The sequence below is a fragment of the Delphinapterus leucas genome, chromosome 7, assembly GCF_059928025.1.
Source record: "Delphinapterus leucas isolate spDelLeu-1000000601 "Yukka" chromosome 7, BTC_Dleu_Yukka2, whole genome shotgun sequence".
Taxonomy (NCBI): Eukaryota; Metazoa; Chordata; class Mammalia; order Artiodactyla; family Monodontidae; genus Delphinapterus; species Delphinapterus leucas.
In genome coordinates this window covers 49,650,529-49,674,000 of record NC_143135.1, presented here as the reverse complement: position 1 = coordinate 49,674,000, position 23,472 = coordinate 49,650,529, and the positions used below count along the sequence as shown (strand labels likewise).

The 23,472-nt window shown below is 52.9% G+C and overlaps 1 protein-coding gene across 7 annotated transcripts in view; it reads left to right on the top strand.

Annotated features, from left to right (window-relative positions):
• Nucleotides 1–23,472, top strand: part of NUMA1 (nuclear mitotic apparatus protein 1) — a 74,049-nt gene that overhangs the window by 46,602 nt on the left and 3,975 nt on the right. For 4 of the 7 annotated variants that reach the window (XM_022565795.2, XM_022565796.3, XM_022565798.3 and 1 more), the window contains exons 3-20: nt 1,622–1,707; nt 6,219–6,298; nt 7,588–7,670; nt 8,265–8,345; nt 9,661–9,748; nt 11,058–11,178; nt 11,718–11,875; nt 12,166–12,283; nt 12,363–12,480; nt 12,783–12,923; nt 13,887–14,009; nt 14,162–17,560; nt 18,035–18,076; nt 19,632–19,700; nt 21,069–21,179; nt 21,288–21,506; nt 21,594–21,751; nt 23,039–23,285. In XM_022565795.2, the coding sequence (XP_022421503.2) occupies nt 1,622–1,707; nt 6,219–6,298; nt 7,588–7,670; nt 8,265–8,345; nt 9,661–9,748; nt 11,058–11,178; nt 11,718–11,875; nt 12,166–12,283; nt 12,363–12,480; nt 12,783–12,923; nt 13,887–14,009; nt 14,162–17,560; nt 18,035–18,076; nt 19,632–19,700; nt 21,069–21,179; nt 21,288–21,506; nt 21,594–21,751; nt 23,039–23,285 (5,442 nt within the window). The remainder of the gene's footprint in view (nt 1–1,621; nt 1,708–6,218; nt 6,299–7,587; nt 7,671–8,264; nt 8,346–9,660; nt 9,749–11,057; nt 11,179–11,717; nt 11,876–12,165; nt 12,284–12,362; nt 12,481–12,782; nt 12,924–13,886; nt 14,010–14,161; nt 17,561–18,034; nt 18,077–19,631; nt 19,701–21,068; nt 21,180–21,287; nt 21,507–21,593; nt 21,752–23,038; nt 23,286–23,472) is intronic. The other 3 variants (XM_089915251.1, XM_022565803.3, XM_022565802.3) reach the window with 3 other exon arrangements.

Sequence of the window (23,472 nt, the reverse complement as noted above, 5' to 3'; positions counted from 1 at the left end):
TAGCTGAATCACTGATTTTTTTTTTAATCCTCTTGATCCTCCAGTGCAGTCAGCTAATTTAACTGTTAAGAAGTAGAAGTGTTGCTGGATCTACTTCATAACCATAATAGTGCTTTGCATTTAGTACTTTTATTTCGTAATGTGTTCTTGCATTCACAATCCCATTTGAACACACACTGGTCTTTTAAGGTAGATAAGTTTGACAAGTGAGAAAACAGTTACAGAAAGAAACAAAGTTGATAACAAAGGTTCCTGGCAAGTTAGTGGAGGAGCTGGACTCAAAAATCCTTGTCTGGGAGCCCCCAGCCCAGTGCCTGTTGAAGAGCACATTTAAGTGGGAGGGACACATTAGGGGTAAGGGATTAACAGATACAGAACTACTACACATAAATAGATAAGCAACAAGGGTATACGGTATAGCACAGGGAATTATACCCATTATCTTATAATAACCTATAATGGAGGATAATCTGCAAAAATACTGAATCACTATGAAACTAACAGGTTATTGTAAATCAGCTATACTTCAATTAAAAAAATAAAGAGCACATTTATAAATAGAATCTACTCGTTTGTGCATAACCACTATGCTGAAGTTTTAAAAAATAACTTGTAAAGCAGGATAAGTCTCCCTTCTCCCTCAGTCTTGCATATGTGATTGACTTAGCAGACCCTTCCTTCTTAATAAGGTACTACAAAGGTGAACTTCAGCCCGGGCTTCTGAACTTGGTACCTGTGGAATTTATGAGGTTTTCCTGTAGAAGTCAGCCATATATGCTTGTTGAATAACCTGTGTACCTGTTTCATTTGCATGTGACTGCTGGTGAACTTTCTAGTGGGAAAGACTGATTTAGGTGAATGTCTGCCTGAAGGCAAGGAAAGGGAGAGGCCATTGGATATTGACAAGTTTTTCTTTGGGGTTCCTAGCTTTTCTTTCCCTTCCTCCCTTCTTCTTCTTATCTTGTTGCCTCATCATTTCTCCCTGCCTCAGCTGAAGTTTCATGTCTGGAAAGAATTTTAAAATGCATCAATCACAAGATTTTTTATCTGTGTGGGAGTATATAAAATATATATAGTATATAATGTAAATTTTGAGTAGACGCAAAATTCAAATTTCAAGAGCTATAACATTCTGTAAATTTTAGCTGTAAAAATTTGAGCTACGAAGGTTTATAATGTAACCATTCAAGAAATACAAAGGGCTAGAGTATAAAAAGCCTTTTTCCTACCTCAGCTCCCAACCATCAAGTTCCTCTCTTCAGAGGCAGTGGTGGTTCGATTTTCTTCTAGAAACTATCAGTATTCATGTAGAACCATTTTATGCCTGATTATATTTAAAGTACACCCCAAGTGCTGGAACATTCTGGGAGAATTTAAGCTCTTATTTAGTTGAAACCAAAGGAAGGACTCTGATGGCAGCATTCAGGTGGCTGTTAGTGGTTGAGCTGGAAGTTACAAGTCCTAGAATCACCTGTTCTCTCATTCCTTTAGTTACAACTATAGGCAGTTGGAACAAACAGAATGTCAACACCTGGGGAAGGGAGTGGAACTCCGCCCCCCTCCTCCCCGGGGCTTCTTGCACTTATGATGGTTTCACCAGGCTCTTCCCTTTGCCTCGCAGGTGAACAGTCTGCACGTGGCTGACCCCGTGGAGGCCGTGCTGCAGCTCCAGGACTGCAGCGTCTTCCTCAGGATCATTGACAGCATGTGAGTTTGTGCCACATCCCTCTCCAGCCTCTCAAGTGAAGCTGCATGCTGGGGTGGGGACTGCATTTGTTTCCTTGTTGACAGCTGTGACCAGAAAGCACTGCAGGACTGGGATGTCTAGGCCAGTGTGGGCCCCAGAGGCAAAACACATTGACCTCGTTCTCCAGTCATTGTGTGTCTTTATGAGAGAGGTTTCACTCTTTCGCAGAAGAGCCTCCAAGTCTCCGTGTTTTCACAATGTTCCGGGAGCCTGCTCGGGGGCTCCGTCCTCTGTCTCAATGGGAGTCCTCTACAGCCCTCTTTTCGTGACTCATCCTTATCTCACAAGCCCTCTTTGCAACCTGTAGGCCCAGGAAGAAGAAACGGGAAGCCTTTAAACTTGAGGGAAGTAAGTAGCGCCTAAAAATCTCTAATTTGTTAGCACAGCACAGACATGCCCCTCTCTAACCCATTATAGCATTCCCGGGGTTTTCACCTGCCTCATTAACTTGCTTTGTGAGGTCGATTAGCATTAGATAAGCTGCTTGTCATGTAGCCAGGATTTTAGTTTAGGCCTTTAAATTTTATATCTGTGTCTTTAGCACATTTCCTTTGAACTTCACCGTTATCTGGGAAATGAGTGGAGTGGGGCCTCCTCCTCATACCTTACCTTTCTGGAACCCAGCAAAGGTGGGTCAAGCTGTAACGTACATTTATCTTTTTAAAGCTCATGTGGTTCACCCTTTTTCCTGTATCCTCAACTTTTAGCAATTATGAAGGGCAAAACTGACAAACTTCTTACTTCTTTGTGCTATGGGCAAAAGTAGGGGCCAGCCATGATATAAGGAACTGGGGGGACAATGGAGAGGACCGACCCTCCCTGTTTAAAGGGAAGCACAATAGACGGGAGGTCCCTCAGACCAAGATCTGAAGTGTTGAGGGTGTTTGTGTTTCACACACAGCAGGTAGGAACTGGTGTCAGGGATTCAGCATCTCTGTGAAGCAGGTTCATAGGCAGCAGCTCATTGACAGGGAAAGAAGGTAGAACTGAGCTTGTCAAAGGCAGGATCTGGGTCTAATTCATCTTCGGGGCCTCCATACCTAGCTTAGCCCAGTGCACTGATTAGGTTTTAATTGATGTTTGTTGGTGAAAATGAGTGAATGAAAATGTAGTTGATATTCTCTTATCAGCAAAGTCTAGTGGGGCTGAGTGCCCCCATGACAGATGGGTTTGCTAGAGTGTTTTTTTTTAATCTTTTGAGATTTACATTGATAATGGGGTGTCCAATATGATTTCTTTAAAGTCCCTGTGGCTCTAACCAGCCCACCTACCTTAGTGAAAGAAGTCACTGTATTCTTATTTTGATACAGACACTACCATTTTCTTTCTTTTTTTTCCTGCCGCACCGCATAGCTTGCGGGTTCTTAGTTCCCTGACCAAGGATAGAATCCCGGCCCTGGCAGTGAAAGTGCCGAGTGCTAACCACTGGACCGCCAGGGAATTCCTGGACACTCCCGTTTTCTTTCCCAGACAGGCCATTTCAACATCATCTTGAATTCCTCCTTCACCTGGGCACGGATTTCTAATTGGTCACCATCCTCTCAGTGTGTCCTTTGGAAGATTTCTCACGTCCCTTCCTCTGCCTCATTCTGGATACCAGGGCCTGGAGACTTCGTTCTTCTCTAAACTGTCCTTATTCCAGGGTGTTCCTGTACCTGTGATCTCAGGGCTCTCATTGTGATGCTCCACAGCTGATGGACCTCAGCGGCGCTTCCTTGCCAGGAGGTTGAAATATAAAATCTGCAGCTTGGTATTCAGAGCTTTCATCAGGGGCCCTCCCAGTCTTGTTTCCTACTCATTTCTACCTCCATACCCCACTCCTTTTTTTTTTGATCCTGTAGAATCTCCTAAATTCTGACTTTTGTTAATTGTGTCTTTATGGTACTACTTAACTTGTTCTTCCCCTTGTTGCCTGTAAACTGGTAATTAGATCTTAAACTTAATTAGCTTAAGTTTTTTTTCAAGGATACTATATAGATGGAGTTGTGCACTACCTATAAATCATCATTTTGCCACTACTAATGAAAATCATCATTTTGCAAACCCTAATGAAAGTAGTAGATCTAGGCAACAGCTAACATCAATGGCCAGTAAAACTGTTAGGCTGGCAATACCTAACCTACAAGTTAACATCACTAAAGGAGAGGCAGCCAGGTATGCTATGCCTTGTTGTAACACACAGTAGGGTGCAGCATGCTTTTTTTGGACTTAAGAATGGATCAAGGAGCTTTTGCTTTTGAGGAGATAAATTTCCTTGGCCTGATGACAAGAGCAGTAGATGTGTCCAGGGGTGAGGATGTATGTCCTTGGTGTAGCCATTGTAGGTTTATGACCCTGTGGGAAATTTTCATAAGAAGGGTCAAAAATTCAAGATGCCCATTTTCCAAGTTGTTTTCTAAGGTGCTGCCTGAGCTTTAGACTAGAAGAGACGTGTGGGGGGAGAGAGAGAGAGAATGTGTGTGTGTGTGTGTGTTGGATGGAGGGGCTGTTGAAATCCCAGGTTAACCCTGATTTCCATCTCAAATCCAGTATGATTCAGACCAACCTCCTTTGGGAAAACAGACGTTCTTGGTGAACGTGTTCTGGCTGATTCATTTGTGATGCTCCTACTGTTGCTAACTGAAATCAGACACCTAGTTCTCAGGGGAAGGCAGTGGAGGATGGCAGGGTTGGTGGCAGATAGAAGCTGTGGGAATCGAACAAAAGCTTGTTCCTTGGCCACTTGGCCTTCTCTCTGGGAGAATTCTTTGGGCTCCACCCCTCTGATGAGTTTCCCTTTCTGTTTTCCTGTGCGTGGTGAATAGCCTAAAGCAAAAAGGCTGTCCCATTTCTTTGATATCTATGAGGCTTGCATAGCAAAGTTTAGTGGAGGCATTTTTCCAGAAAACTTAAAGCTCTGACATTTGTCTTACTGACATTGACCTCTGCTCTTACCAGTAAAAAGTATTCCTCATCTGTCAGTCAGCCCATATGTACTCAGCACCTGCTGTATTCCTAGCTTTCAGCTCACAAAGAGCGGTCAGTTATAAATGATGCACCTGTATCCGTGAGTACTGTAGGAATTCCTGAGAAGGAGAGGGGAGACGTGACGAGCAGTGGTTCTGCTTGGCTTCCTGCCAGAGATGAGATTTGAGTGCCGTCTTAAAGGATGGGCTGGATTTCCCCAGGACTAGTGTCTTCCAAAGCATGTTCCGTGCACCTGTACTTATCCCAGGGGCTCAGTGGGGGAAAGAAGAGGTTTGTGGTCAGATAGGTTTAGGAAATAATGCGTATTTATACCTTCTTTAGAAAATGTTCAGTTTGGTTTAACCCAGTATTTCTCAAACATTTAGCCCAAGAACCCTGTTTATTTTTATCCAATGGAATACATTTAGGTAAATTACTACTCTGTGCTGAGGGCAGAGAGAGTCACAACAGTCCAGATTGTGGGTGGGTAGGGAAGATGGCTCTTTCAGGAGTCTGTGAGGAGATAAGCATCTATCAAAGACTTTGTAGGTGTCCCTAATCACAGACCAGCTACCCAAAGTGCTTCCTGTGGGGGGTTCACTTGGAAGAAGCCTTTGTAATCCCGTGGGAGCTGGAGGGAGCTACTCTCGTGGTCTTGCCTAGGATGCTTCTTGTGCTCTGCAGGATGTCTGGCACTGGAGGATTCTAGAGTCTGCCCTGCCCTCCAGAAAGTTGATTGAAACTTAGAGATTCGGGTTCTGAAGAACAGGAGGCTTTTCAATCAGTGTCTTCAGCCGTAGCCTAGATAGAAAAGTCAGCTTTCTAACTTGAAGTAAGGGTAGTCCCTTCTGAAAATGAAACTGCACTTAGCCTGAGGGGCCGGGGTCAAGGGGCCAGGGCAGTGTGAGAACGCCCCCTGCTGCCTCCCTGCCCTCATTGCTCTCCACACTTGGCTTGCCTTTCCACTTAAACAAATACAAGCACCGCAAAGGCCACAGATGGAGAGTGATTGTCCCTTGGCCTGGCCTCTTGGAGGCCACCTCAGCCTTCAGTGTGTGGTGAACTTTGCCTTGTCACTTCAGAGCCTCGTTCCCTCCTGTTCTTTCAGTTTTTAGATCTGTTTTTCCCTTTCCATAGTCTTCTCTGACTCGTACTCTAGCCACATTCGCAGGCATCCTGACGTTTTACACTTGAGCCGTTGAAGGCTATCAGTCCTAGCTTGCCAGTCATCTGTGCTGCCTCCATCGCCTCTCGACCCCCTTCCCACAGAGCTTTTTGATATTCACAAATGCCATCTTTTCCAGGAGGACCTCATGCCTCAAGTCCCCACTTCTCAACCACAACACAGTTCCTTCTGGCTAAATGGTGTCTTGGTATCTTCTCCCCTGCCTCCAATGTCTGGTCTGGTTCTCCCCCAGATCCAGCACAGATCCAACCTGAAGGGATGGGAAGGTGGTATGTAATGCAGTAGCAAGGAGGGAAGGATTGCTAAGTACTCTGGTTCTAATACTTGCTCTTTTTCTAGCCATGGCACTGACGAAGGGCAGCAGATCCTGCAGCAGCCGGTGCCAGAGAGACTGGAATTTGTGTGCAGTTTTCTGCAGAGTAAGCACCTTTCTTATCTAGCTGGGAAGGAGCTGCTTCCTCAGCTCCTGGGACTTGGGTATCTGGACCTGGAAGAACCAGGTCCCAGGTATCTGGGGGAGCAAAGGCTCGAGGCTGCCCACTCCGTACCACCAAGATGAGTACAACTGGGGCGGCTTCCCTGGGCCTGGTGATGCCTGCACCAGTTGGGGAGGAGTGTCCCTGCAGTCCCAGAGCCCATTTCGGTATCCAGGTAGAGCCAGAGGGTCGGTTTTGGGGACTCATCACCTTGGGCTCCCATTCCTCCCACTGCAAGGAGACAGAAGGATCCATGTTACCCTTGCAAGAAAAACATTTTCCCCTGATAACATTGAATTAATTGCTTAGGTGATAGGTATAGGGGCACAGGCAGGTTAAATTTGAAATCTTGGCCCTTCTACTCTACTGTTGGTGTGACCTTTCTGGACATGGGTTCCCTGTCTTTAAAATGAAGATCATAGTAATTGCTCTTAAGGTTGATGGATAGAGTAAATAAGAACACATGCGGGGACTTCCCCGGTGGTCCAGTGGTTAGGACTCCGCGCTCCCAATGCAGGGGACCTGGGTTTGATCCCTGGTCAGGGAACTAGATCCCGCATGCCGCAACGAAGATCCCGCATGCCGCAGCTAAGACCCGGTGCAGCCAAATAAATGAATGAGTGAATGAATTTAAAAAAATAACACATGCAAAGCTTCTAGCACAGCACTTGTCAATTCCCCTCCCTCATATAGCTGTGGACAGAGTCCTCATCTTTGACACGGGAGCTATCTACCATCCCCACCTCAAGAGAATTATAAGAAAGGTGATAATGGATTTAGATAAAGCAGGGTGTTAGTAATTGAGCCCTGCCCCTCTGGCAGCATAAGAACCAGGTGTCCCAGCCCTGGTCTGACTCAGCTGCAGGCGGGCTTCCTCTGCAGCCGCAGTTGGAATGAAACTCTTGAGTGACCTGGAATCTCTGGGCTCCTCCTCTGTGGTGCTGAGTGGGAGTTGGTGCGTGGGTAGGTGAGTGCAATGTCAGGCCCCAGAGCTGCTGTGAATTCCAGCCTCCTTTCTTCTTGAACTATCCCTGTAGTCCTTGGACCAATCCAGGATAGAACTAACTTCAGGTGGAAACGTGTATGTTGGGCAAGAGGGGACCTAGGAATAAGGAGCCCTGCATCTCCTGGTCCCACCAGCCATTCTGCTCCTCTGACTGTGAGGTGTTCTGATGATCTCAGGGATGGTCCCCAGGAAATTCACCTTGTTTTCTACATTGTTGTCATTACAGAAAACCGAAAACATCCCTCTTCTCCAGAACGCCTGGTGTCAGTGCAGAAGGTGATGGAGGGATCAGAGCTGGAACTTGCCAAGGTACCTGTGGAATACCAGACTGGTCTGGGGGGAGGGTGGCACCAGAAGGGCCTGCAGAGGGGCCTTCTCTTAACCCAGAAGAAGTGGTCGGGCTTTATTTCTGGGCCTCGTGGAGGTAGGCGGTAGGTCCAGGCAGCTACCTAGTGAGGCAGAGGCTGATTCAGCCAAGGATTTTAGGAGCCCACCTTTATGACAGAGAGGTTGACTAGATCATTACTGTGGCCTCAATGGAGACCTGGCAGGAATCAGGCCTCACCCAGCTGTCGTCACATTTTTCTTTTTAGCTCAGTACACTTCATTCCCTCTTCTGTTTCTGGGAGCTGGCCTATAGATGATGCCTTAAGCTTCATACCCAGGGTTCCATGAGTCCAGGAATTTAGTTATGCAGGAATTCTGGCACCTGGCTTTTTGCACAGTGAGCACTGAGTCCTCAATCAAGTGATTCCTGATGCAGTTAAGGGCAGCGGCCTGGGGCTGCTGAATTCTAGGAGCTTTGGAAGGGTCTCAGAATAGCTCAGAGTCCCCAGAATGGGGCAGGGGTTGGGGACCGAGAAGAGAGCCCTGCTCAGTGGTTGCCTCCTGTTTGGCTTCTAGATGACCATGCTGCTCTTATACCACTCCTCCATGAGCTCCAGAAGTCCCAGGGACTGGGAACAATTTGAATACAAGATTCAGGTAAGCCCTTGTGCCTCCACCCCACCCAGCAGGTCTTGCCTGTGTTTTACCTCATTCCAGTTGTTTTTCTTTAAACAGCATATGTTGTTCTTTTTAAAAATTATGTTATAGTAGTTATAGCCATTCATTATAGAAAGTCTGGAAGATATTGAAAAGCACAAAGAAGGAAATAACAGTTGCCAGTAATCTCATTCTCATCAGTAACTACTAACTTTTAAAGGATATACTTCCACGTCCTTTCCATGTACGTAAATTTAACTGTACCCGTACCTGAACTGTTTGGATAATACATAGAAATTGTTCTTTCTCCGTATATGTGTTCCCGTATGTACGTGTGTGTGTTTCACACAAACTCACTCCATTTCTTCCTCTTTTCCTCTGGTAGGAAGGATTAGTGAGAATGTCTTTGTCCGCCATGACAGTCTAGCTCAGAGCGGTTACGTCCTCTCCCCTGCTCTGCATGGTCCCTAAGTGAAGAGTTGGTGCGTCTGTTTCATTAGAGAGGGAATTGACCTGGTTTCCAGGAACTACCTGCCATATGGGTCCTGATGTTTTCCTTGCTTCCTATGTGAGCAGCTGTCCTTTATTTTCCAGAGCAGAAGCAGCTGGGATGCCACAGTGGGTAATGTAGGTGACTGGTGGGGCAGTGTCCAGAGAGCTGTGGCCTTTCACGTGGTGGTAGAAATGTTGAGTCATCCCATCTCGTACTCACTTAGCTCATGGCTCGTCTCTGGGGTTGGGGGTTGTAGTGGCGTGGGAGGCATGGGTGGCTCCTTCCTTTCTTTAACCTTTTCTCTGCTCCAAGCTGATCATAGACCCGGTAGAAACAAATTCTAAAGGAATAAGGAACTACAGAGATGGCCAGGAAAATCAGATAAACTCTGTAGCTTTGGAATTCAAACAGAGAAGGCAAGATTATACCTGCTGGTGGCTAAGCTTTGGTTGAGCCCTGGAGGAGTTCTCACTCAGACAAAGAACAACAGTGAGGTCAGCTGGAAGAGGCCAACAGGGTTATGTATAAAAGCTTTCTGACTGCATTACTTTGCTTGTCCATTCTCATCTCATGGTCAGGAGCGAAGTCAGTTTGGACCTCTGTCTCACCCTGGGTGCATCTTTAGGGGAGAAGAGGGGCTGGGGACAAGTAGGGTGACCATGTCTCTGGTGGAGTGTTCTTGGCTGGACCATGGGTCTTCAGGTCTGAGAGGAAGAATGGGCTCCAGCAGGCTCCTAGGGCTGGCACGGCCAGGATGGTGCCTTCCATCCCTTCGGGCCTCCCGAACACCTAAATGATGCTCTTTCTCTGTCTGTGGTCCAGGCTGAGTTAGCTGTCATTCTCAAATTTGTGCTGGACCATGAGGATGGGCTAAACCTGAATGAGGACTCAGAGAACTTCTTACAGAAAGGTAAGTTGGGATCACTCCCAAGGATCCTCTCTTCTGAGCTGGGGAGTGCTAGGATGCTGAGTTGTCTGGAAGTGCAGTGGGGATTTGCCCCAACACAAGTCACAGAGTTGGTGCTTAGGAAACGTGTGTAAGGGGGTAAGTTGATTTCTGGGCCATCTTGCCATCATCCCAGTTCCCACAGAGCTCCTTCTTGCGCCTGGCAGCAGCTAAGCAGAACATTTATAAGTGATCATGTCTGCTGTGGGTTCTCCTTGATTACCCGCCCCCGCTCCCCTCACACACACACACTTCTTTTTTTGTTTTTTATAGTTTAAACAGTCATTACTCTAGGTTTATAAGCTGGGAGTACACAGTCTTAGAAAATTGTTTTTCCTACATAATGCCCGTGTTCTAGGTGGGAAGGCAGATACATAAACCAGAATGTATGATAAGGAATAAGTGCTAGAACAGGGAGATATCGAATCTACCAAGTGTCTTGCTGGAAGTACATCAGAAAGAGTGAGAGTGCTGCCTGTTTGGAAGAGCCGTCTGACGGCAACAGGGTGTAAGGTGTGGGTCTAGGCACGTTCATCCAGCCACTGAATTGGATGTTCCTTGTGTTCAGGTTCCTCGTCAGCCCTTCAGGTGGAGATGTTGCAGATGTGAGTCTAGAATGCAGGAGAGGGCTCTGGGCCAGGCTGTGGGCTTGCAAGTCTGTGTATGGATGGCCATTGAAGCCTTGGGCACCGTGGGCAGAGCACACGGGCCCCATCAGAGCTCTGGGGCTTGGAGGGCAGGTGGGAGAGGGAGGCGGGAGGAGCAGGTGAGGGAGACGGAGACCCGGTGTTAGAAGTAGGAGGGCCATGCGAAGGTCACCGTGGGAACCAGGGGAAGAGGAGGTTTTGAGAAAGAAGTCATGCCGGCAGTGCACAATTTCAGAATGGAGGGCTTCAGCAAGGAGGCTGGTGGTTCTGACTCGAGAGGTCAGGTCATTGGGGCTGAGAGGAGATCTGCTCAGGGTTGGCTTGAGGGAAAAGCGTGAGCACTTGGTCCAGTCTCTGAGCACGGGGGACACAGTCACTTCACTGCGCTCTTTGAGTGCTGGTGATCTGTGGAAACAGAAGCCCCTTGCTTGATTTGGCTTAGGGCACTGACCTCTGGGTAACCCAGACACCAGGCTTCAAGTTCTGTCCAAGCGCCTCCCTCTGCAGCTTACCTATAAGTGTCTGGATTCATTCCCACTAAGGCGAGTTCTCAAATTGCATAAAGATGCAAATCTGTCCACCCTCTTACTAACCTCTCTTTGGCTTGTTTACTCCTTCCCCTCTAGCTCCTGTCCCTTCCCCCTGTTCCAGCACCATCTCTGAAGAGCTCTCCCCACCCAGCCACCAGGCCAAGAGGGAGGTTCGCTTCCTAGAGCTACAGAAAGTCGCCTCTTCCAGTGGGAACAAGTATGTGCTGGGCCTCTTCTCCTGGGATGGGGCCTCAACATCCAGTCCTCAGATCCCTGCATCCTAGAGGCTAAGCTGTTGACCAGCCCCGTATGTCATCAAGAGTGCTTGGAGTATCTTGTAGATCTGGGATGCCCTCCCCTGCCCCAGTACTAATGGGGGAATTGGTTGGGATCTGTCCTCGGCAGAAGGCCTCTCAAAGGCTGTTCTTTGTTTATGGAATTTCTTGCTTCCCTGGAGACGGTGTTAAAGTCCGTTCTCCTAGTGCAGCTCTGTAGAGGCAAAGGGAATGCACTCCTTTTGCAGCGATGGGGGCGGGGGAGGCCATAGAGAAATTAAGGCTTGGAGGAAGAAGAAAAGCTTTCTCAGGGTCATGTCATAAGGCACGAGGTAGCACTGCAGACAGACCCCAGGTGTTTGGGCTCCGCAGCCGGTGCTCACAACCATAGGGCCGGGCTCCCCCAGCCCCGCCTGTGGTCGGTAGCTTCAGCCCTCACGTCGGTTTCTGACCATGGCATCTGGACCATCTCCTTCCTCAGCTTCCTCCCAGGTTCTCCAGCCTCCCCCATGGGTGACATTCTGCAGACCCCACAATTCCAGATGAGGCGGCTGAAGAAGCAGCTTGCAGATGAGAGAAATAATCGAGACGAGCTGGAGCTGGAGTTGGCCGAGAACCGCAAGCTCCTCACAGAGAAGGGTAGGTGGCTGGCCGCTGGCAGATGTGTGTTAACGGGCAGCATTTGGGATTTTCATCCGGGGAAGTGCTGGGCTTGTCTGAGGCGTGGCCCCTCTGTCTTCCGTGTTGTTGCCTCTGCTGGCCCGGATGCTTAGAGCTCAGCCCTGGGCCTGTCAGGCTGACCTCCTGGAAGCTGGTTCTGTCCTTGCCACCCTCCTTCCTTTCCCCGGGATTGGACGCCTCCTCCTTCCTCCCCCTCCTCCCCTTAGTCCTGTGCTAACTCTCCTCTGTCCTCCCCTCCTCTGGGGCAGATGCGCAGATAGCCGTGATGCAGCAGCGCATCGACCGCCTGGCTCTGCTGCACGAGAAGCAGACAGCCAGTCCGCTGGAGCCCAGGGAGCTTGAGGAGCTCCGTGGCAAGAATGAGAGGTACAGTGCTCCCTACCGTCCTTCGCACTCCCGAGAGAGGGGAGATATGCTCTTTCCTCACTGCTCCTCTCCCTTGCAGCCTCACCGTACGGCTCCACGAAACTCTGAGGCAGTGCCAGGACCTGAAGACAGAGAAGAGCCAGATGGATCGCAAAATTAACCAGCTTTCCGAAGAGAATGGGGACCTTTCCTTTAAGGTGAGTGTTGAGGTTTCTGGCCCCCACCTGGAAGCCCCTTTGCTTGAATTGGTCTGGAAAATTCCCCCAAAGAGGGTTGAGAAGAATGTCCTCATTCCGTAACCGGCTGCTGCCAGGGACCGGCTGGTGGCCCTAAGTTTTGATTTGTAGTCCTGAGTCAGAGACGTGAATAATTGCGATTGGTTTGAGGAAGGTTGGAAGGCTAATGGGAGCTGTCCAGGCCCTGGAGCTCAGGGGGCAGATAGCAGTGGTGTTGGCAGTTTTGACCCTGGGTGATGGGTGTTCCCTCTTGTCTGTCTCAGCTGCGGGAGTTTGCCAGTCACCTGCAGCAACTACAGGGGGCCCTCAATGAACTGACAGAAGAGCACAGCAAGGCCACTCGGGAGTGGGTGGAGAAGCAGACCCATCTGGAGAAGGAGCTCGGCACAGCCCTGCAGGACAAGGTAACCCTCTGCTTGGGGAAGTCAGGGCCACAGTCTTGACCACACACTCAAAGCTGAATTCCGTTTACCGCTCTATTCTTTGGGGCCTTTGGGAATTATGCTGACTACTTTTCAAGGCTTAATAGTGTGCTGTAGTGGGCTTCAGGCCAGTACACCTAGGAATCCTGTCTCTGCTGTTTACAGGGTGTGGCTCTTGGACAAGTTACTTGACTTCTTTCTAGGCATCCTTTTCCTAAGATGGGAAAAAGAATGGGTAGCTGCCTCATCATCCGTAGTCAGATAGTGCATGTGGGGCACTGAACACACATTGTCTGGTGCAGAGTGAGCGCTCAGTGAATTAGTTACTGTTATTTATTATTGCTACTAAGAATCCAGCTCTGCCACTTGTTAATAACCATGTAGCCCGGGGGCAAAGCACAATTCTGAGCTTCAGATTCTTACCCTGTAGGAAAAAAAAAAAAAAAAAAAGGGATGGTAGTAGCTACCTCCCAGATCTGTTGGGTAGGTTAGAAATTCAGAGAGGTACCCAGCACAGTGCCTGGCCTATTGTAGGTACTTAGTGAACAGTGGTGTAAAGTGGGGCAGGGGACCAGGGGATGCTGCTGCTGTTGATGCTCAGGCTGTTGGGATATTTTTAAGCTGATGGGTTTTTGGATTATCTGAGAGTCAAGACATGAGTGAGGAAGGGCATACAGTGAGGAAATCTGGAGTAAACTCAGCAGCCTTGGAGAAGAAATGAGCAGGTCACTTGACTTAACTGAGCTCTGGTACCAGGGCTAGAGAGTCAGGTCTCTCATGGTCCCAGGTCCTTGATTTCTGCAACTTTTCCCCTAGGTCAGGGCAAAAGGAGATCTTGGTAATCAGGTAATAGGGTCTTATGTTTTGTTGATGTTCAAAAGGGTTTGTGTGGTAATCTGGTGCCTGTTCCACTTCTGTTAACATGGGGCTCTTGTATACGCCCAGAAATGCCTTGAAGAGAAGAATGAAATCCTTCAGGGAAAACTTTCACAGCTGGAAGAACATTTGGCCCAGCTGCGGGAGAACCCACCCCGGGAGAAGGGCGAGGTGCTGGGTGATGTCTTGCAGGTAGGATCTCAGGGGCAGGGGTGAGACCTGTGTGCTGGGATTGCTGCAGACCCACGTTCGCCGTGTTCAGGTTCCTGGCGGTCCTCAATCCCCAGAGGGGCCGGGGGACCGAGGAGTCATGCTGAGCCCCGTTTGTCTCTTTATCTCACCAGCTGGAGACTCTCAAACAAGAGGCAGCCACTCTCGCTGCAGACAACACCCAGCTCCAAGCCAGAGTGGAGGTGCTGGAGACTGAGCTGGGCCAGCGGGAAGCCAAGTTGCTTGCCGAGCGGAGCCACTTTGAAGAAGAAAAGCAGCAGTTGGCCAGCCTGATTGCCGAGCTGCAGGGCTCCCTGTCCAACCTTGGCCAGGCCAAGGAAGAGCTGGAGCAGGCCTCTCAGGCTCAAGGGGCCCGGTTGTCTGCCCAGGTGGCCACGATGACCTCCGAGCTCGCCACCCTCAATGCCACCATCCAGCAGCGGGATCAAGAACTGGCTGGCCTGAAGCAGCAGGCCCAAACAGAGCAGGCGCAGCTCACGCAGACCCTCCAGCGGCAGGAACAGGCCTCCCAGAGCCTCCGCCAGCAGGTGGAACAGCTGAGCAGCAGCCTGGAGCAGAAGGAACAGCAGTTGGAAGAGGCCGCCAAGGAGCAGAAGGCCACCCGGCGAGACCACGCCCAGCAGCTGGCCGCTGCGGCTGAGGAGCAGGAGGCCTCTTTACGGGAGAGGGATGCGGCCCTCCAGCAGCTGGAGGCACTGGGGAAGGAGAAGGCCGCTGAGCTGGAGGTCCTGCAACAGCAGCTTCAGGCTGCTAGTGAAGCCCGGGACAGTGCCCAGACCTCGGTGACACAGGCCCGGCAGGAGAAGGCAGAGCTGAGCCAGAAGGTGGAGGAGCTCCATGCCCGTGCTGAGGCAGCCCACCAGGAGCGGTGTGAGGCGCAGGCCCATATGGCAGAGCTGAAGGCCCAGCTGAGGTCTGAGCAGCAAAAAGCAACCGAGAGAGAAACGGTGGCCCTGGAGAAGGCCCAGCTCCAGGAGCAGGTCCGGGCCCTTGAGGAGTCCTTGAAGGTCACCAAGGGCAGCCTGGAAGAGGAGAAGCACAGGGCTGCAGACATCCTGGAAGAGCAGCAGCGATGCATCTCCAGGCTGGAGGCGGAGGTCCGGAGCCTGGTGGAGCAGCACGAGCAGGAACAGCAGGAGCTGGAAGAAGAGAAGGCTGGGCGCAGGGGGCTGGAGGCCCGACTGCAGCAGCTCGGGGAGGCCCATCAGGCCAAGACAGAAGCCCTGCGGCAGGAGCTGGCTGAGGCCATCGCCTCCCAGCGCGAGGCCGAGAGTGAGTGTGAGCAGCTTGCCAAGGAGGTGGCCACCTGGCGTGAGCGGTACGAGGACAGCCAGCAGGAGGAGGCACAGTACGGAGCCATATTCCAGGAACAGCTGATGACCCTGAAGGAGGAATGCGAGAAGGCCCGCCAGGAGCTGCAGGAGGCAAAGGAGAAGGTGGCAGGGATAGAGGCCCACAGCGAGCTCCAGATCGGCCGGCAGCAGAGTGAGCTTGCTCAGCTCCACGCCAGCCTGGCCAGGGCCCTGCAGCAGGTCCAGGAGAAGGAGGTCAGGGCCCAGAAGCTTGCAGACGACCTGTCCGCTCTGCAGGAGAAGATGGCTGCCACCAGCAAGGAGGTGGTCCGCCTGGAGGCCTTGGTGCGCAAGGCGGGTGAGCAGCATGAAACGGCCTCCCAGGAGCTACTCAAGGAGCCGCCCAGGGCAGGAGACAGAGAGTCGGAGTGGCTGAAAGAGCATCAGGGACGCCCGTTCTGCAGCACGCAGGCTGCACTGCAGGCCATGGAGCGTGAGGCAGAGCAAATGGGCAGTGAGCTGGAGAGGCTGCGCACCGCGCTGATGGAGAGCCAGGGGCAGCAGCAGGAGGAGCGTGGACAGCAGGAGAGGGAGGTGGCGCGGCTGACCCAGGAGCGGGGCCGGGCCCAAGCCGACCTTGCCCTGGAGAAGGCCGCCAAGGCCGAGCTTGAGATGCGGCTGCAGAATGCCCTCAACGAGCAGCGTGTGGAGTTTGCCGCCTTGCAGGAGGCACTGGCCCGCGCCCTGATGGAAAAGGAGGGGAAGGATCAGGAGCTGGCCAAGCTTCGTGGGCAGGAGGCAGCCCAGGGGGCAGAGCTGAAGGAGCTTCAGCAGACCGTGGAGCGGCTGAAGGAACAGCTGGCCGGGAAAGAGGAGGAGTGTCCACAGTCTCTAGGGACGGCCAGCCGAGAAGACGCTTCCGGGTCGGGAGCCCAGTCTGAGGCTACCGGAAAGACGGAGCAAACAGGCCCGGAGCTGGAGGCTCTGCGGGCAGAGGTGAGCAGGCTGGAGCAACAGGTCTGCGAGTATCAGGAGAAGTCCTCCAGCCTGGAGCGCAGCCTCGAGGCTGAGCGCGCCTCCCACGCAGAGCGGGCCAGTGCTCTGGAGACTTTGCGGGGCCAGTTAGAGCAGAAGGCCCAGGAGCTGGGGAGCGGTCAGGACACCTTAGCCTCAGTCCAGAGGGAGCTGGCCACCCTCCGCGCCAAGGCCCAAGAGCACGGCAAGGCTGAGGATGGGTGGAAGGCACAGGTGGCCCGGAGTCAGCAGGAGGCTGAGAGGAAAAACAGCCTCATCAGCAGCTTGGAGGAGGAGGTGTCCATCCTGAACCGCCAGGTGCTGGAGAAGGAAGGCGAGAGCAAGGAGTTGAAGCGGCTGGTTATTGCCGAGTCAGAGAAGAGTCAGAAGCTGGAAGAGAGGCTGCGTCTGCTCCAGGCAGAGACGGCCAGCAGCAGCGCCAGGGCCGCGGAACGCAGTTCCGCTCTGCGGGAGGAGGTCCAGACCCTCCGGGAGGAGGCGGAGAAGCAGCGGGTGGCTTCCGAGAGCCTGAGGCAGGAGCTGGCCTCGCAGGCAGAGCGAGCGGAAGAGCTGGGCCAAGAGTTGAAGGCTTGGCAGGAGAAGTTCTTCCAGAAGGAGCAGGCCCTCTCTGCCCTGCAGCTTGAGCACACCAGCACGCAGGCCCTGGTGAGCGAGCTGCTGCCCGCTAAGCACCTGTGCCAGCAGCTGCAGGCTGAGCAGGCAGCCACTGAGAAACGCCATCGAGAGGAGCTGGAGCAGAGCAAGCAGGCAGCCGGTGGGCTGCGGGCAGAGCTGCTGCGGGCCCAGCGCGAGCTCGGGGAGCTGGTGCCCCTGCGGCAGAAGGTGGCAGAGCAGGAGCGAGCAGCCCAGCAGCTGCGGGCAGAGAAGGCCAGCTACGCAGAGCAGCTGAGCATGCTGAAGAAGGCTCACGGCCTGCTGGCGGAGGAGAACCGGGGGCTGGGCGAGCGGGCCAACCTCGGCCGGCAGTTCCTGGAAGTGGAGCTGGACCAGGCCCGGGAGAAGTACGGCCAAGAGCTGGCAGCTGTGCGTGCTGAGGCTGAGACCCGTCTGGCCGAGATGCAGCGGGAGGCACAGAGTTCTGCCCGGGAGCTGGAGGTGATGACTGCCAAGTACGAGGGTGCCAAGGTCAAGGTCCTGGAGGAGAGGCAGCGTTTCCAGGAGGAGAGGCAGAAACTCACGGCCCAGGTGAGGCACCCAGCTCAAGCATGCCCCCAGAGAGCAGCCCTGCGGGAGGGGGGGACGTTGTCTCTCTGCATTCCTGGGCCTCCGGCTCCCACATGATTAGAGTGTCTCGTCTCCCCACACTCATTGGGTGGCAGAGGAAGAGAGGTGACTGGTAGAGTTCAAGTCTGTTGCCCCCACCCCGTTGGCCTACAGAAAATACCAATAGCCTCCTCTTCTCCGAAGCCTCTGTCCCTGGAGAGTCAGGCTGCAAAGGCCATCAGCCCGTTGAGGCACAGTGTAGTGAGGAGGCGCACTTGCAGTGGAGGCCCCGAGAGCCACTGGCGACTAGAATGACCCGAGCTAGCATTTACAAAAATTTTTAGACGTCTAGTTCCATGGGAAGATTAGAGCCTTGGTGAGGTCAGCCTGGCACCAGGGCCAGTGCCTCTTAGGCCCCCATCTCATGCTGTCTCCATTGCTCCTCCCCACGCACAGGTGGAGCAGCTAGAGTTATTTCAGAGAGAGCAAACTAAGCAGGTAATGCCTGAGGTCCTCGCTAAATGCTGGCTGCTTAAGCGGTGACTGGTGTCGGTGCGTGACCCCGGCTGCAGCTTGCCTCCGCTGGCTCCTGTTGTGAACTGTTTTGGTCCCGGTGCATGACCCCGGCTGCAGCTTGCCTCCGCTGGCTCCTGTTGTGAACTGTTTGTGAAGGGGGCAGGGTCAAGCCGTGGAACCCAGGCCCAGGCTGCCCCGGAGTGCGGTGTGCTAGACCCTCTCTCAGGCCTCATCCCACCCATCCCAGGTCGGCCTCTCCACTTTTCTGTGCTTTCATCGCTTGTCAGGGATGAGGGGTAGGGTAGGCTTCATCTTTCCCATAACAGATCCAGCGACAGACTGCTCTTGGGATTCCTGAAACTCCAAGACCTGCTCCAAGTTTGGGTACTCAACTGTGGGGACTCGCTGGATGCCCATGGGCCTTGTTTAACACAGGGCCCTTCTTTCCCACAGAAACCAGAAAGATGATGTGCAGGAGGTCCCCATAGATTAGGGGGGTTGTGAGCTCAGGACGCCTGCCCATCACCCTCTGGGGTTTTAACCCCGAGCATGGAGTAGTGATGTCTGGGAGCAGGAAGGCCAAGGTTGAGAGGAGCAGGAGGGGCTCCCACAAGTCAGAGGAGGGGAGGTCTGGGGGCCGCGCCCTCACAAGGATCTCTGCTGCCCTAGACGTCAAAGCTATTGAACTGGTATTTAGTGGGAGCACGCTTTCCACCACTCCTCCTACCCTGTCACCTTGGGCCTGCTGAGGAGTCGGCCCTTCTCTCCTCCCATCATCTCCTCCGAGGAGCCTGAGATGATGGGGAAGGTCAAACTGAATAGCAAACAGTTAGCAATGGAGCCCTTGCCTCTCACCTTTGCTGATCATGCTTGAGCTCCTGGAATGCCTGGGGGAGCCAGGAGTGTTTGTGGCTGTTATGCTCCCTCTCGTCCCCTCCCTCCCTTCGCTCTTCCTCTCTGTGGGAGTGGACTGGGCTTGGAGTACATGTGCTGCTGCCCCTGCCCTCCTCTTCCAGCAGCCTGACCCCCAGTGCTAATCACAGCAGCCACACCGCTAGCACCAACCCTAACGGCTTGTGGATATTGGGAAGAGGTCCGAGCATCTGGCTTTTTCTCTGGCCGTTTCTGGGAGGAGGGGGGATGGGCACTCATTGAGTACGTCTGCTGGAGTGGTAGACTGGGTCCCCTGGTCCTATCTGGCCCGGGAAGGTTGGGGCTGGAGCGGCAGCAGCGGCAGTAGGGCGTGGTGGGGTGTCGGCTCCCGAGTTGGCTCTGCTGTCTCTGTCTCTGCAGGTGGGGGTTGGAGGCGAGCACAGGCAGGTGGCTCTGGCAGCACTTGAGTTGGGTCACATCACTCAACGTCCTGCTGACCAGCCTGGGCAGCAGGCCGTTCCCTAATTAGAGGCCAGAGAAAGGACCTGAGTTTCTTCTTCCAGGAGCACTGGGGACTGGTCTGGGCAAAACCGTGTGATTTGTCTGGACATCCAGGGGAAGGCCTCCCTGAGTCTTCTCTTCTCCTTTTCCCTTCCTGCCCCAGGTGGAAGAACTGAGTAAGAAGCTAGCTGACCATGACCAAGCCAGCAAGGTGCAGCAGCAGAAGCTGAAGGTGGGACAGCTGGGGGATGGGCCTGCCCTCTGCTGGCCTCAGGTCGAGCGGGGAGGGAAGGTGCTAAGCCCCTGGGTTGGGGCACCCTGGGGCCTGGCAGCCTCAGGAGCCCTGCCTGTGCCTCTGGGAGCTCTCGAGGGAAGACTGGAGTGGCCCCCAACCCCCAGACCTTCACTGTCTGCTACAGTAGCCACTAGCCATGTGTGGTTATTTAAATTGAAATGAAATTTAAAATTCAGTTTCTCAGTTGCGCTAGCCACAGTTCCACTGCTCAGTAGCCATGTGTGGCTAGTGGCTGCTGTACTGGACGGGGCAAATCAGAACATTTCCATCACTGCAGAAAGTTCAGTTGGGTTGCACTGCTAAATCTCAGGGAGGAGCGTCAGCAACGTTTAATATTACAATGCAATTTAATATTCTTTAATGCTTTCAGCGATGTCACCTTCTTTGGTTTAATATATGCTTTTTTGCAGCTCTAGGCGTCACAGCTTTTAGTTAGGGGCAAAGGAATTTGGCACCAGTGGCCCTGGGAGGGTCACAGGAGTTGGTGGGAGCTCAGAGCTTTGTTTCCCCAGCTCACTGCCATGTACTCCACACCCTGTCACCATTACGTGATCAACAGCTGCTTATTACACTCTCTTAGGGGCCTTCCTGGTGCTGGGGGATGTGGAGAGAGGTAAGGCTGGATCTGGATGGCCCTGTCCGGTGCCTGCTACAGACGTAGTATTTGCTGGTGTTGTAGGTGGACAGAGAATCCGCCACAGGCCCTGCTCCCCAGGAGTCTATGGTCTGGATAGGAGGCAGTGCCGGCATCATAAATGAGCCCACACAGGCTTTGGAGTCAGGTGGACCAAGGTCTTACTCTGCTGTTTAGTTACTGTGACCCTGGTCAATTTGCTTTCAAGGTCTGAGCTCAGTTTCTTCATCTCTGAAGTGGAGATAGTTAGTTCCTAGAGTGGTTTTGAGGAGAAATGAATTCACGTGTCCTCAGAGAGCACACATGCTGTGTGCCTAGCTCCATGCTCTGCACCCTGGTGTTCCCTGGGGATCAGTGCCTTTCCTCCTCTGGGAGACTGTACTCATGGAGAGAGTGAGATGGTTTGTGCCTGGTCTCAAAGAAGCAAAGGCAGGCTGCCAGAACTCTTCCAGAAATGGCATTAACTGGACAGGAAAAGCTCCTATAGAAGGTGCACTTCGAGGGGTGTGTGGTGTTTTGGTAGGCTGGAGTTGGGAGCGGGTAAAAGGTCTTTTTGTGTGTCCTGAGAGGTTAGGCAGGAGTCTGAAAACATCCATAGAGCCCAGGAGGCTATGGATTCGGGTGGAGCAAACAGACCAGCAGCCCTGATCAGCCCTTCTTGTGTTTTCCAGGCCCAGGGAGGTGAGAGCCAGCAAGAGGCCCAGCGTCTCCAGGCCCAGCTAAATGAGCTGCAGGCCCAGCTGAGCCAGAAGGAGCAGGCGGCTGAGCACTACAAGCTGCAGGTGAGGAGCCTGGTCCTGCCCACCTGCCCTCCCACCCCACCCCCACCAACCCACCTGCCCTCCCGCCCCACCCCACCCACCCACCCACCTGCCCTTCTGCCCACCCAGATGGAGAAGGCCAAGACTCATTATGATGCCAAGAAGCAGCAGAACCAAGAGCTGCAGGAGCAGCTGCGGGGCCTGGAGCAGCTGCAGACAGAGAACAAGGAGCTGCGGGCTGAAGCTGATCGGCTGGGCCGGGAACTGCAGCAGGCCGGGCTGAAGACCAGGGAGGCCGAGCAGACCTGCCGTCACCTCACCGCCCAGGTGCGCAGCCTGGAGGCACAGGTAGGGCCCTGGCTGCACTGACGCCCTCCTCTCCTCAGCCAGCCCTGCTTAGGCCTCCCTTCACTCTCCCTCGGCTCTCTTTCCCAGGTTGCCCACGCTGACCAGCAGCTTCGGGACCTGGGCAAGTTCCAGGTGGCGACTGACGCCTTAAAGAGCCGGGAGCCGCAGGCTAAGCCTCAGCTGGACTTGAGCATTGACAGCCTGGATCTGAGCTGCGAGGAGGGGACCCCACTCACTATCACCAGGTCAGGAGGCACCCTTCCTCCCTCCGTCTGTTGTCCTTTGAGCACCCCCTGTTTAGCAGGCTGTATCCTGGGCACTGGGGCTGTGAGATAAATAAGATGTGAACCCTTTGCCCTCTGGAAGCTTATTCTTAGAGAAGAATAAAGAAAGTATTAGAGGTATTAGGCCAGACGTTTGTATATAGCCGAGTGGGAGTAAATAGAAATGAGAGGTCAGAAAAGGCTTCATGGAGGCTGTCACTCCTGCTCTGAGTCTTGAAAGAAGCCGTAGGGTGTGTCTGATGGACGGAGGAGAGTGGTGAGAGCAGAGGCCGAGAAAGAGCCTGGATGGGCTGGAACATGAAGTTGCAAGGGCTTGGGCCCAAGTCCCCGCGGACCGGCTGGACGCCCCACTGAGTGGGGGGTGAGCACATGTGTTGAGGAGCACATGGTCTGGTTTGCATCTTAGAAAGCCTGTCCTGATAGGGGAAAACTGAGACTTTAATAAAAACATAAATGTGTTTTTAGAAATGTTCAACACTTATGTGTGTCAGACACTGTTATAAACACCTGAGAAGTATTCATTCATTTATCCCTTAACAACTCTGAGGAAGTGTCTATGATTATCTCCTTTCACAGATGAAATTGGGGCAGAGGGGCGGTCACTTGCCCAAGGTGCCACAGTGGCAGGGCTAGGCTTGAACCTGGGCAGCCTGGCTCGAGTCCTTGTTTGTCTCCACTCTGTGTCTCTCAGAGGCTGTTTTAAGTCTAGGTGAGAGGGGGCGAGGCAGGCAGGGAGGGGCGTGAGAGTGGAGTATGGTGTGGTTACGAGAGCTCTCAGGAGACTCACTCGCTGATTGGGTTTGGTAGGAGAGGGAAGAGGTAGGACTGTGCCTGTGTTCGTGGCTGGGGGCTTGGGTGGAGGCTGCCCCTCCCAGCTCCTACTTGCTGAAATAGGAGATACAGGAGGAGGAACAGACAATGGACTTGGTTTGGGACATGTTCGTTAGTTGTGGAATCCATGGGGGAGGTCTGGGGCTGTGGATATATGGGTCTGGGAGCAGGGTTTGGGAATTGCCAGTATTGAGTTCAGAGAGCCATGGAGTGGATAGGCTCACCAGGGATGGAGAACGGATGGAAGGCCAAGGTCAAGAACTCTCCTTGATACCTGTGAGAAATCAGAGAGGGTGGGGTGCTTGACCTAGTCTTCTTGTAATAATAAATGTAGGACTTGGTCGCTTTGGAGCAAAGGGATGGACAAAATGCCTTGTAGCCCCAGGAATGGCACCTCAGCAGATGTTTTCCCCACAGCAAGTTGCCTCGTACCCAGCCAGATGGCACCAGCATCCCTGGAGAGCCAGCCTCGCCCATCTCCCAGCGTCTGCCCCCCAAGGTAGAATCCCTGGAGAGTCTCTACTTCACCCCCATCCCCGCTCGGGGTCAGCCCCCCCTGGAGAGCAGCCTGGACTCCCTGGGGGATGTCTTCCTGGACTCAGGCCGGAAGACCCGCTCCTCTCGTCGGCGCACCACGCAAATCATCAACATCACCATGACCAAGGTCAGGCTGCTGCAAGTGGGGCTGCAGGGTAGCAATGCTTGCTTCCTCTCAAGGGCATCTTTCCATCGGGTCCTCAAAACAGCCTCAAGAAGCAGGCAGGGCTGACCAGTCCATACCCACAGATGGGAAAGCTTAAGGGTGGTGACTTGCTTAGGCCTCTGGTAGAAAGGGGCAGGGCTGGACTTGG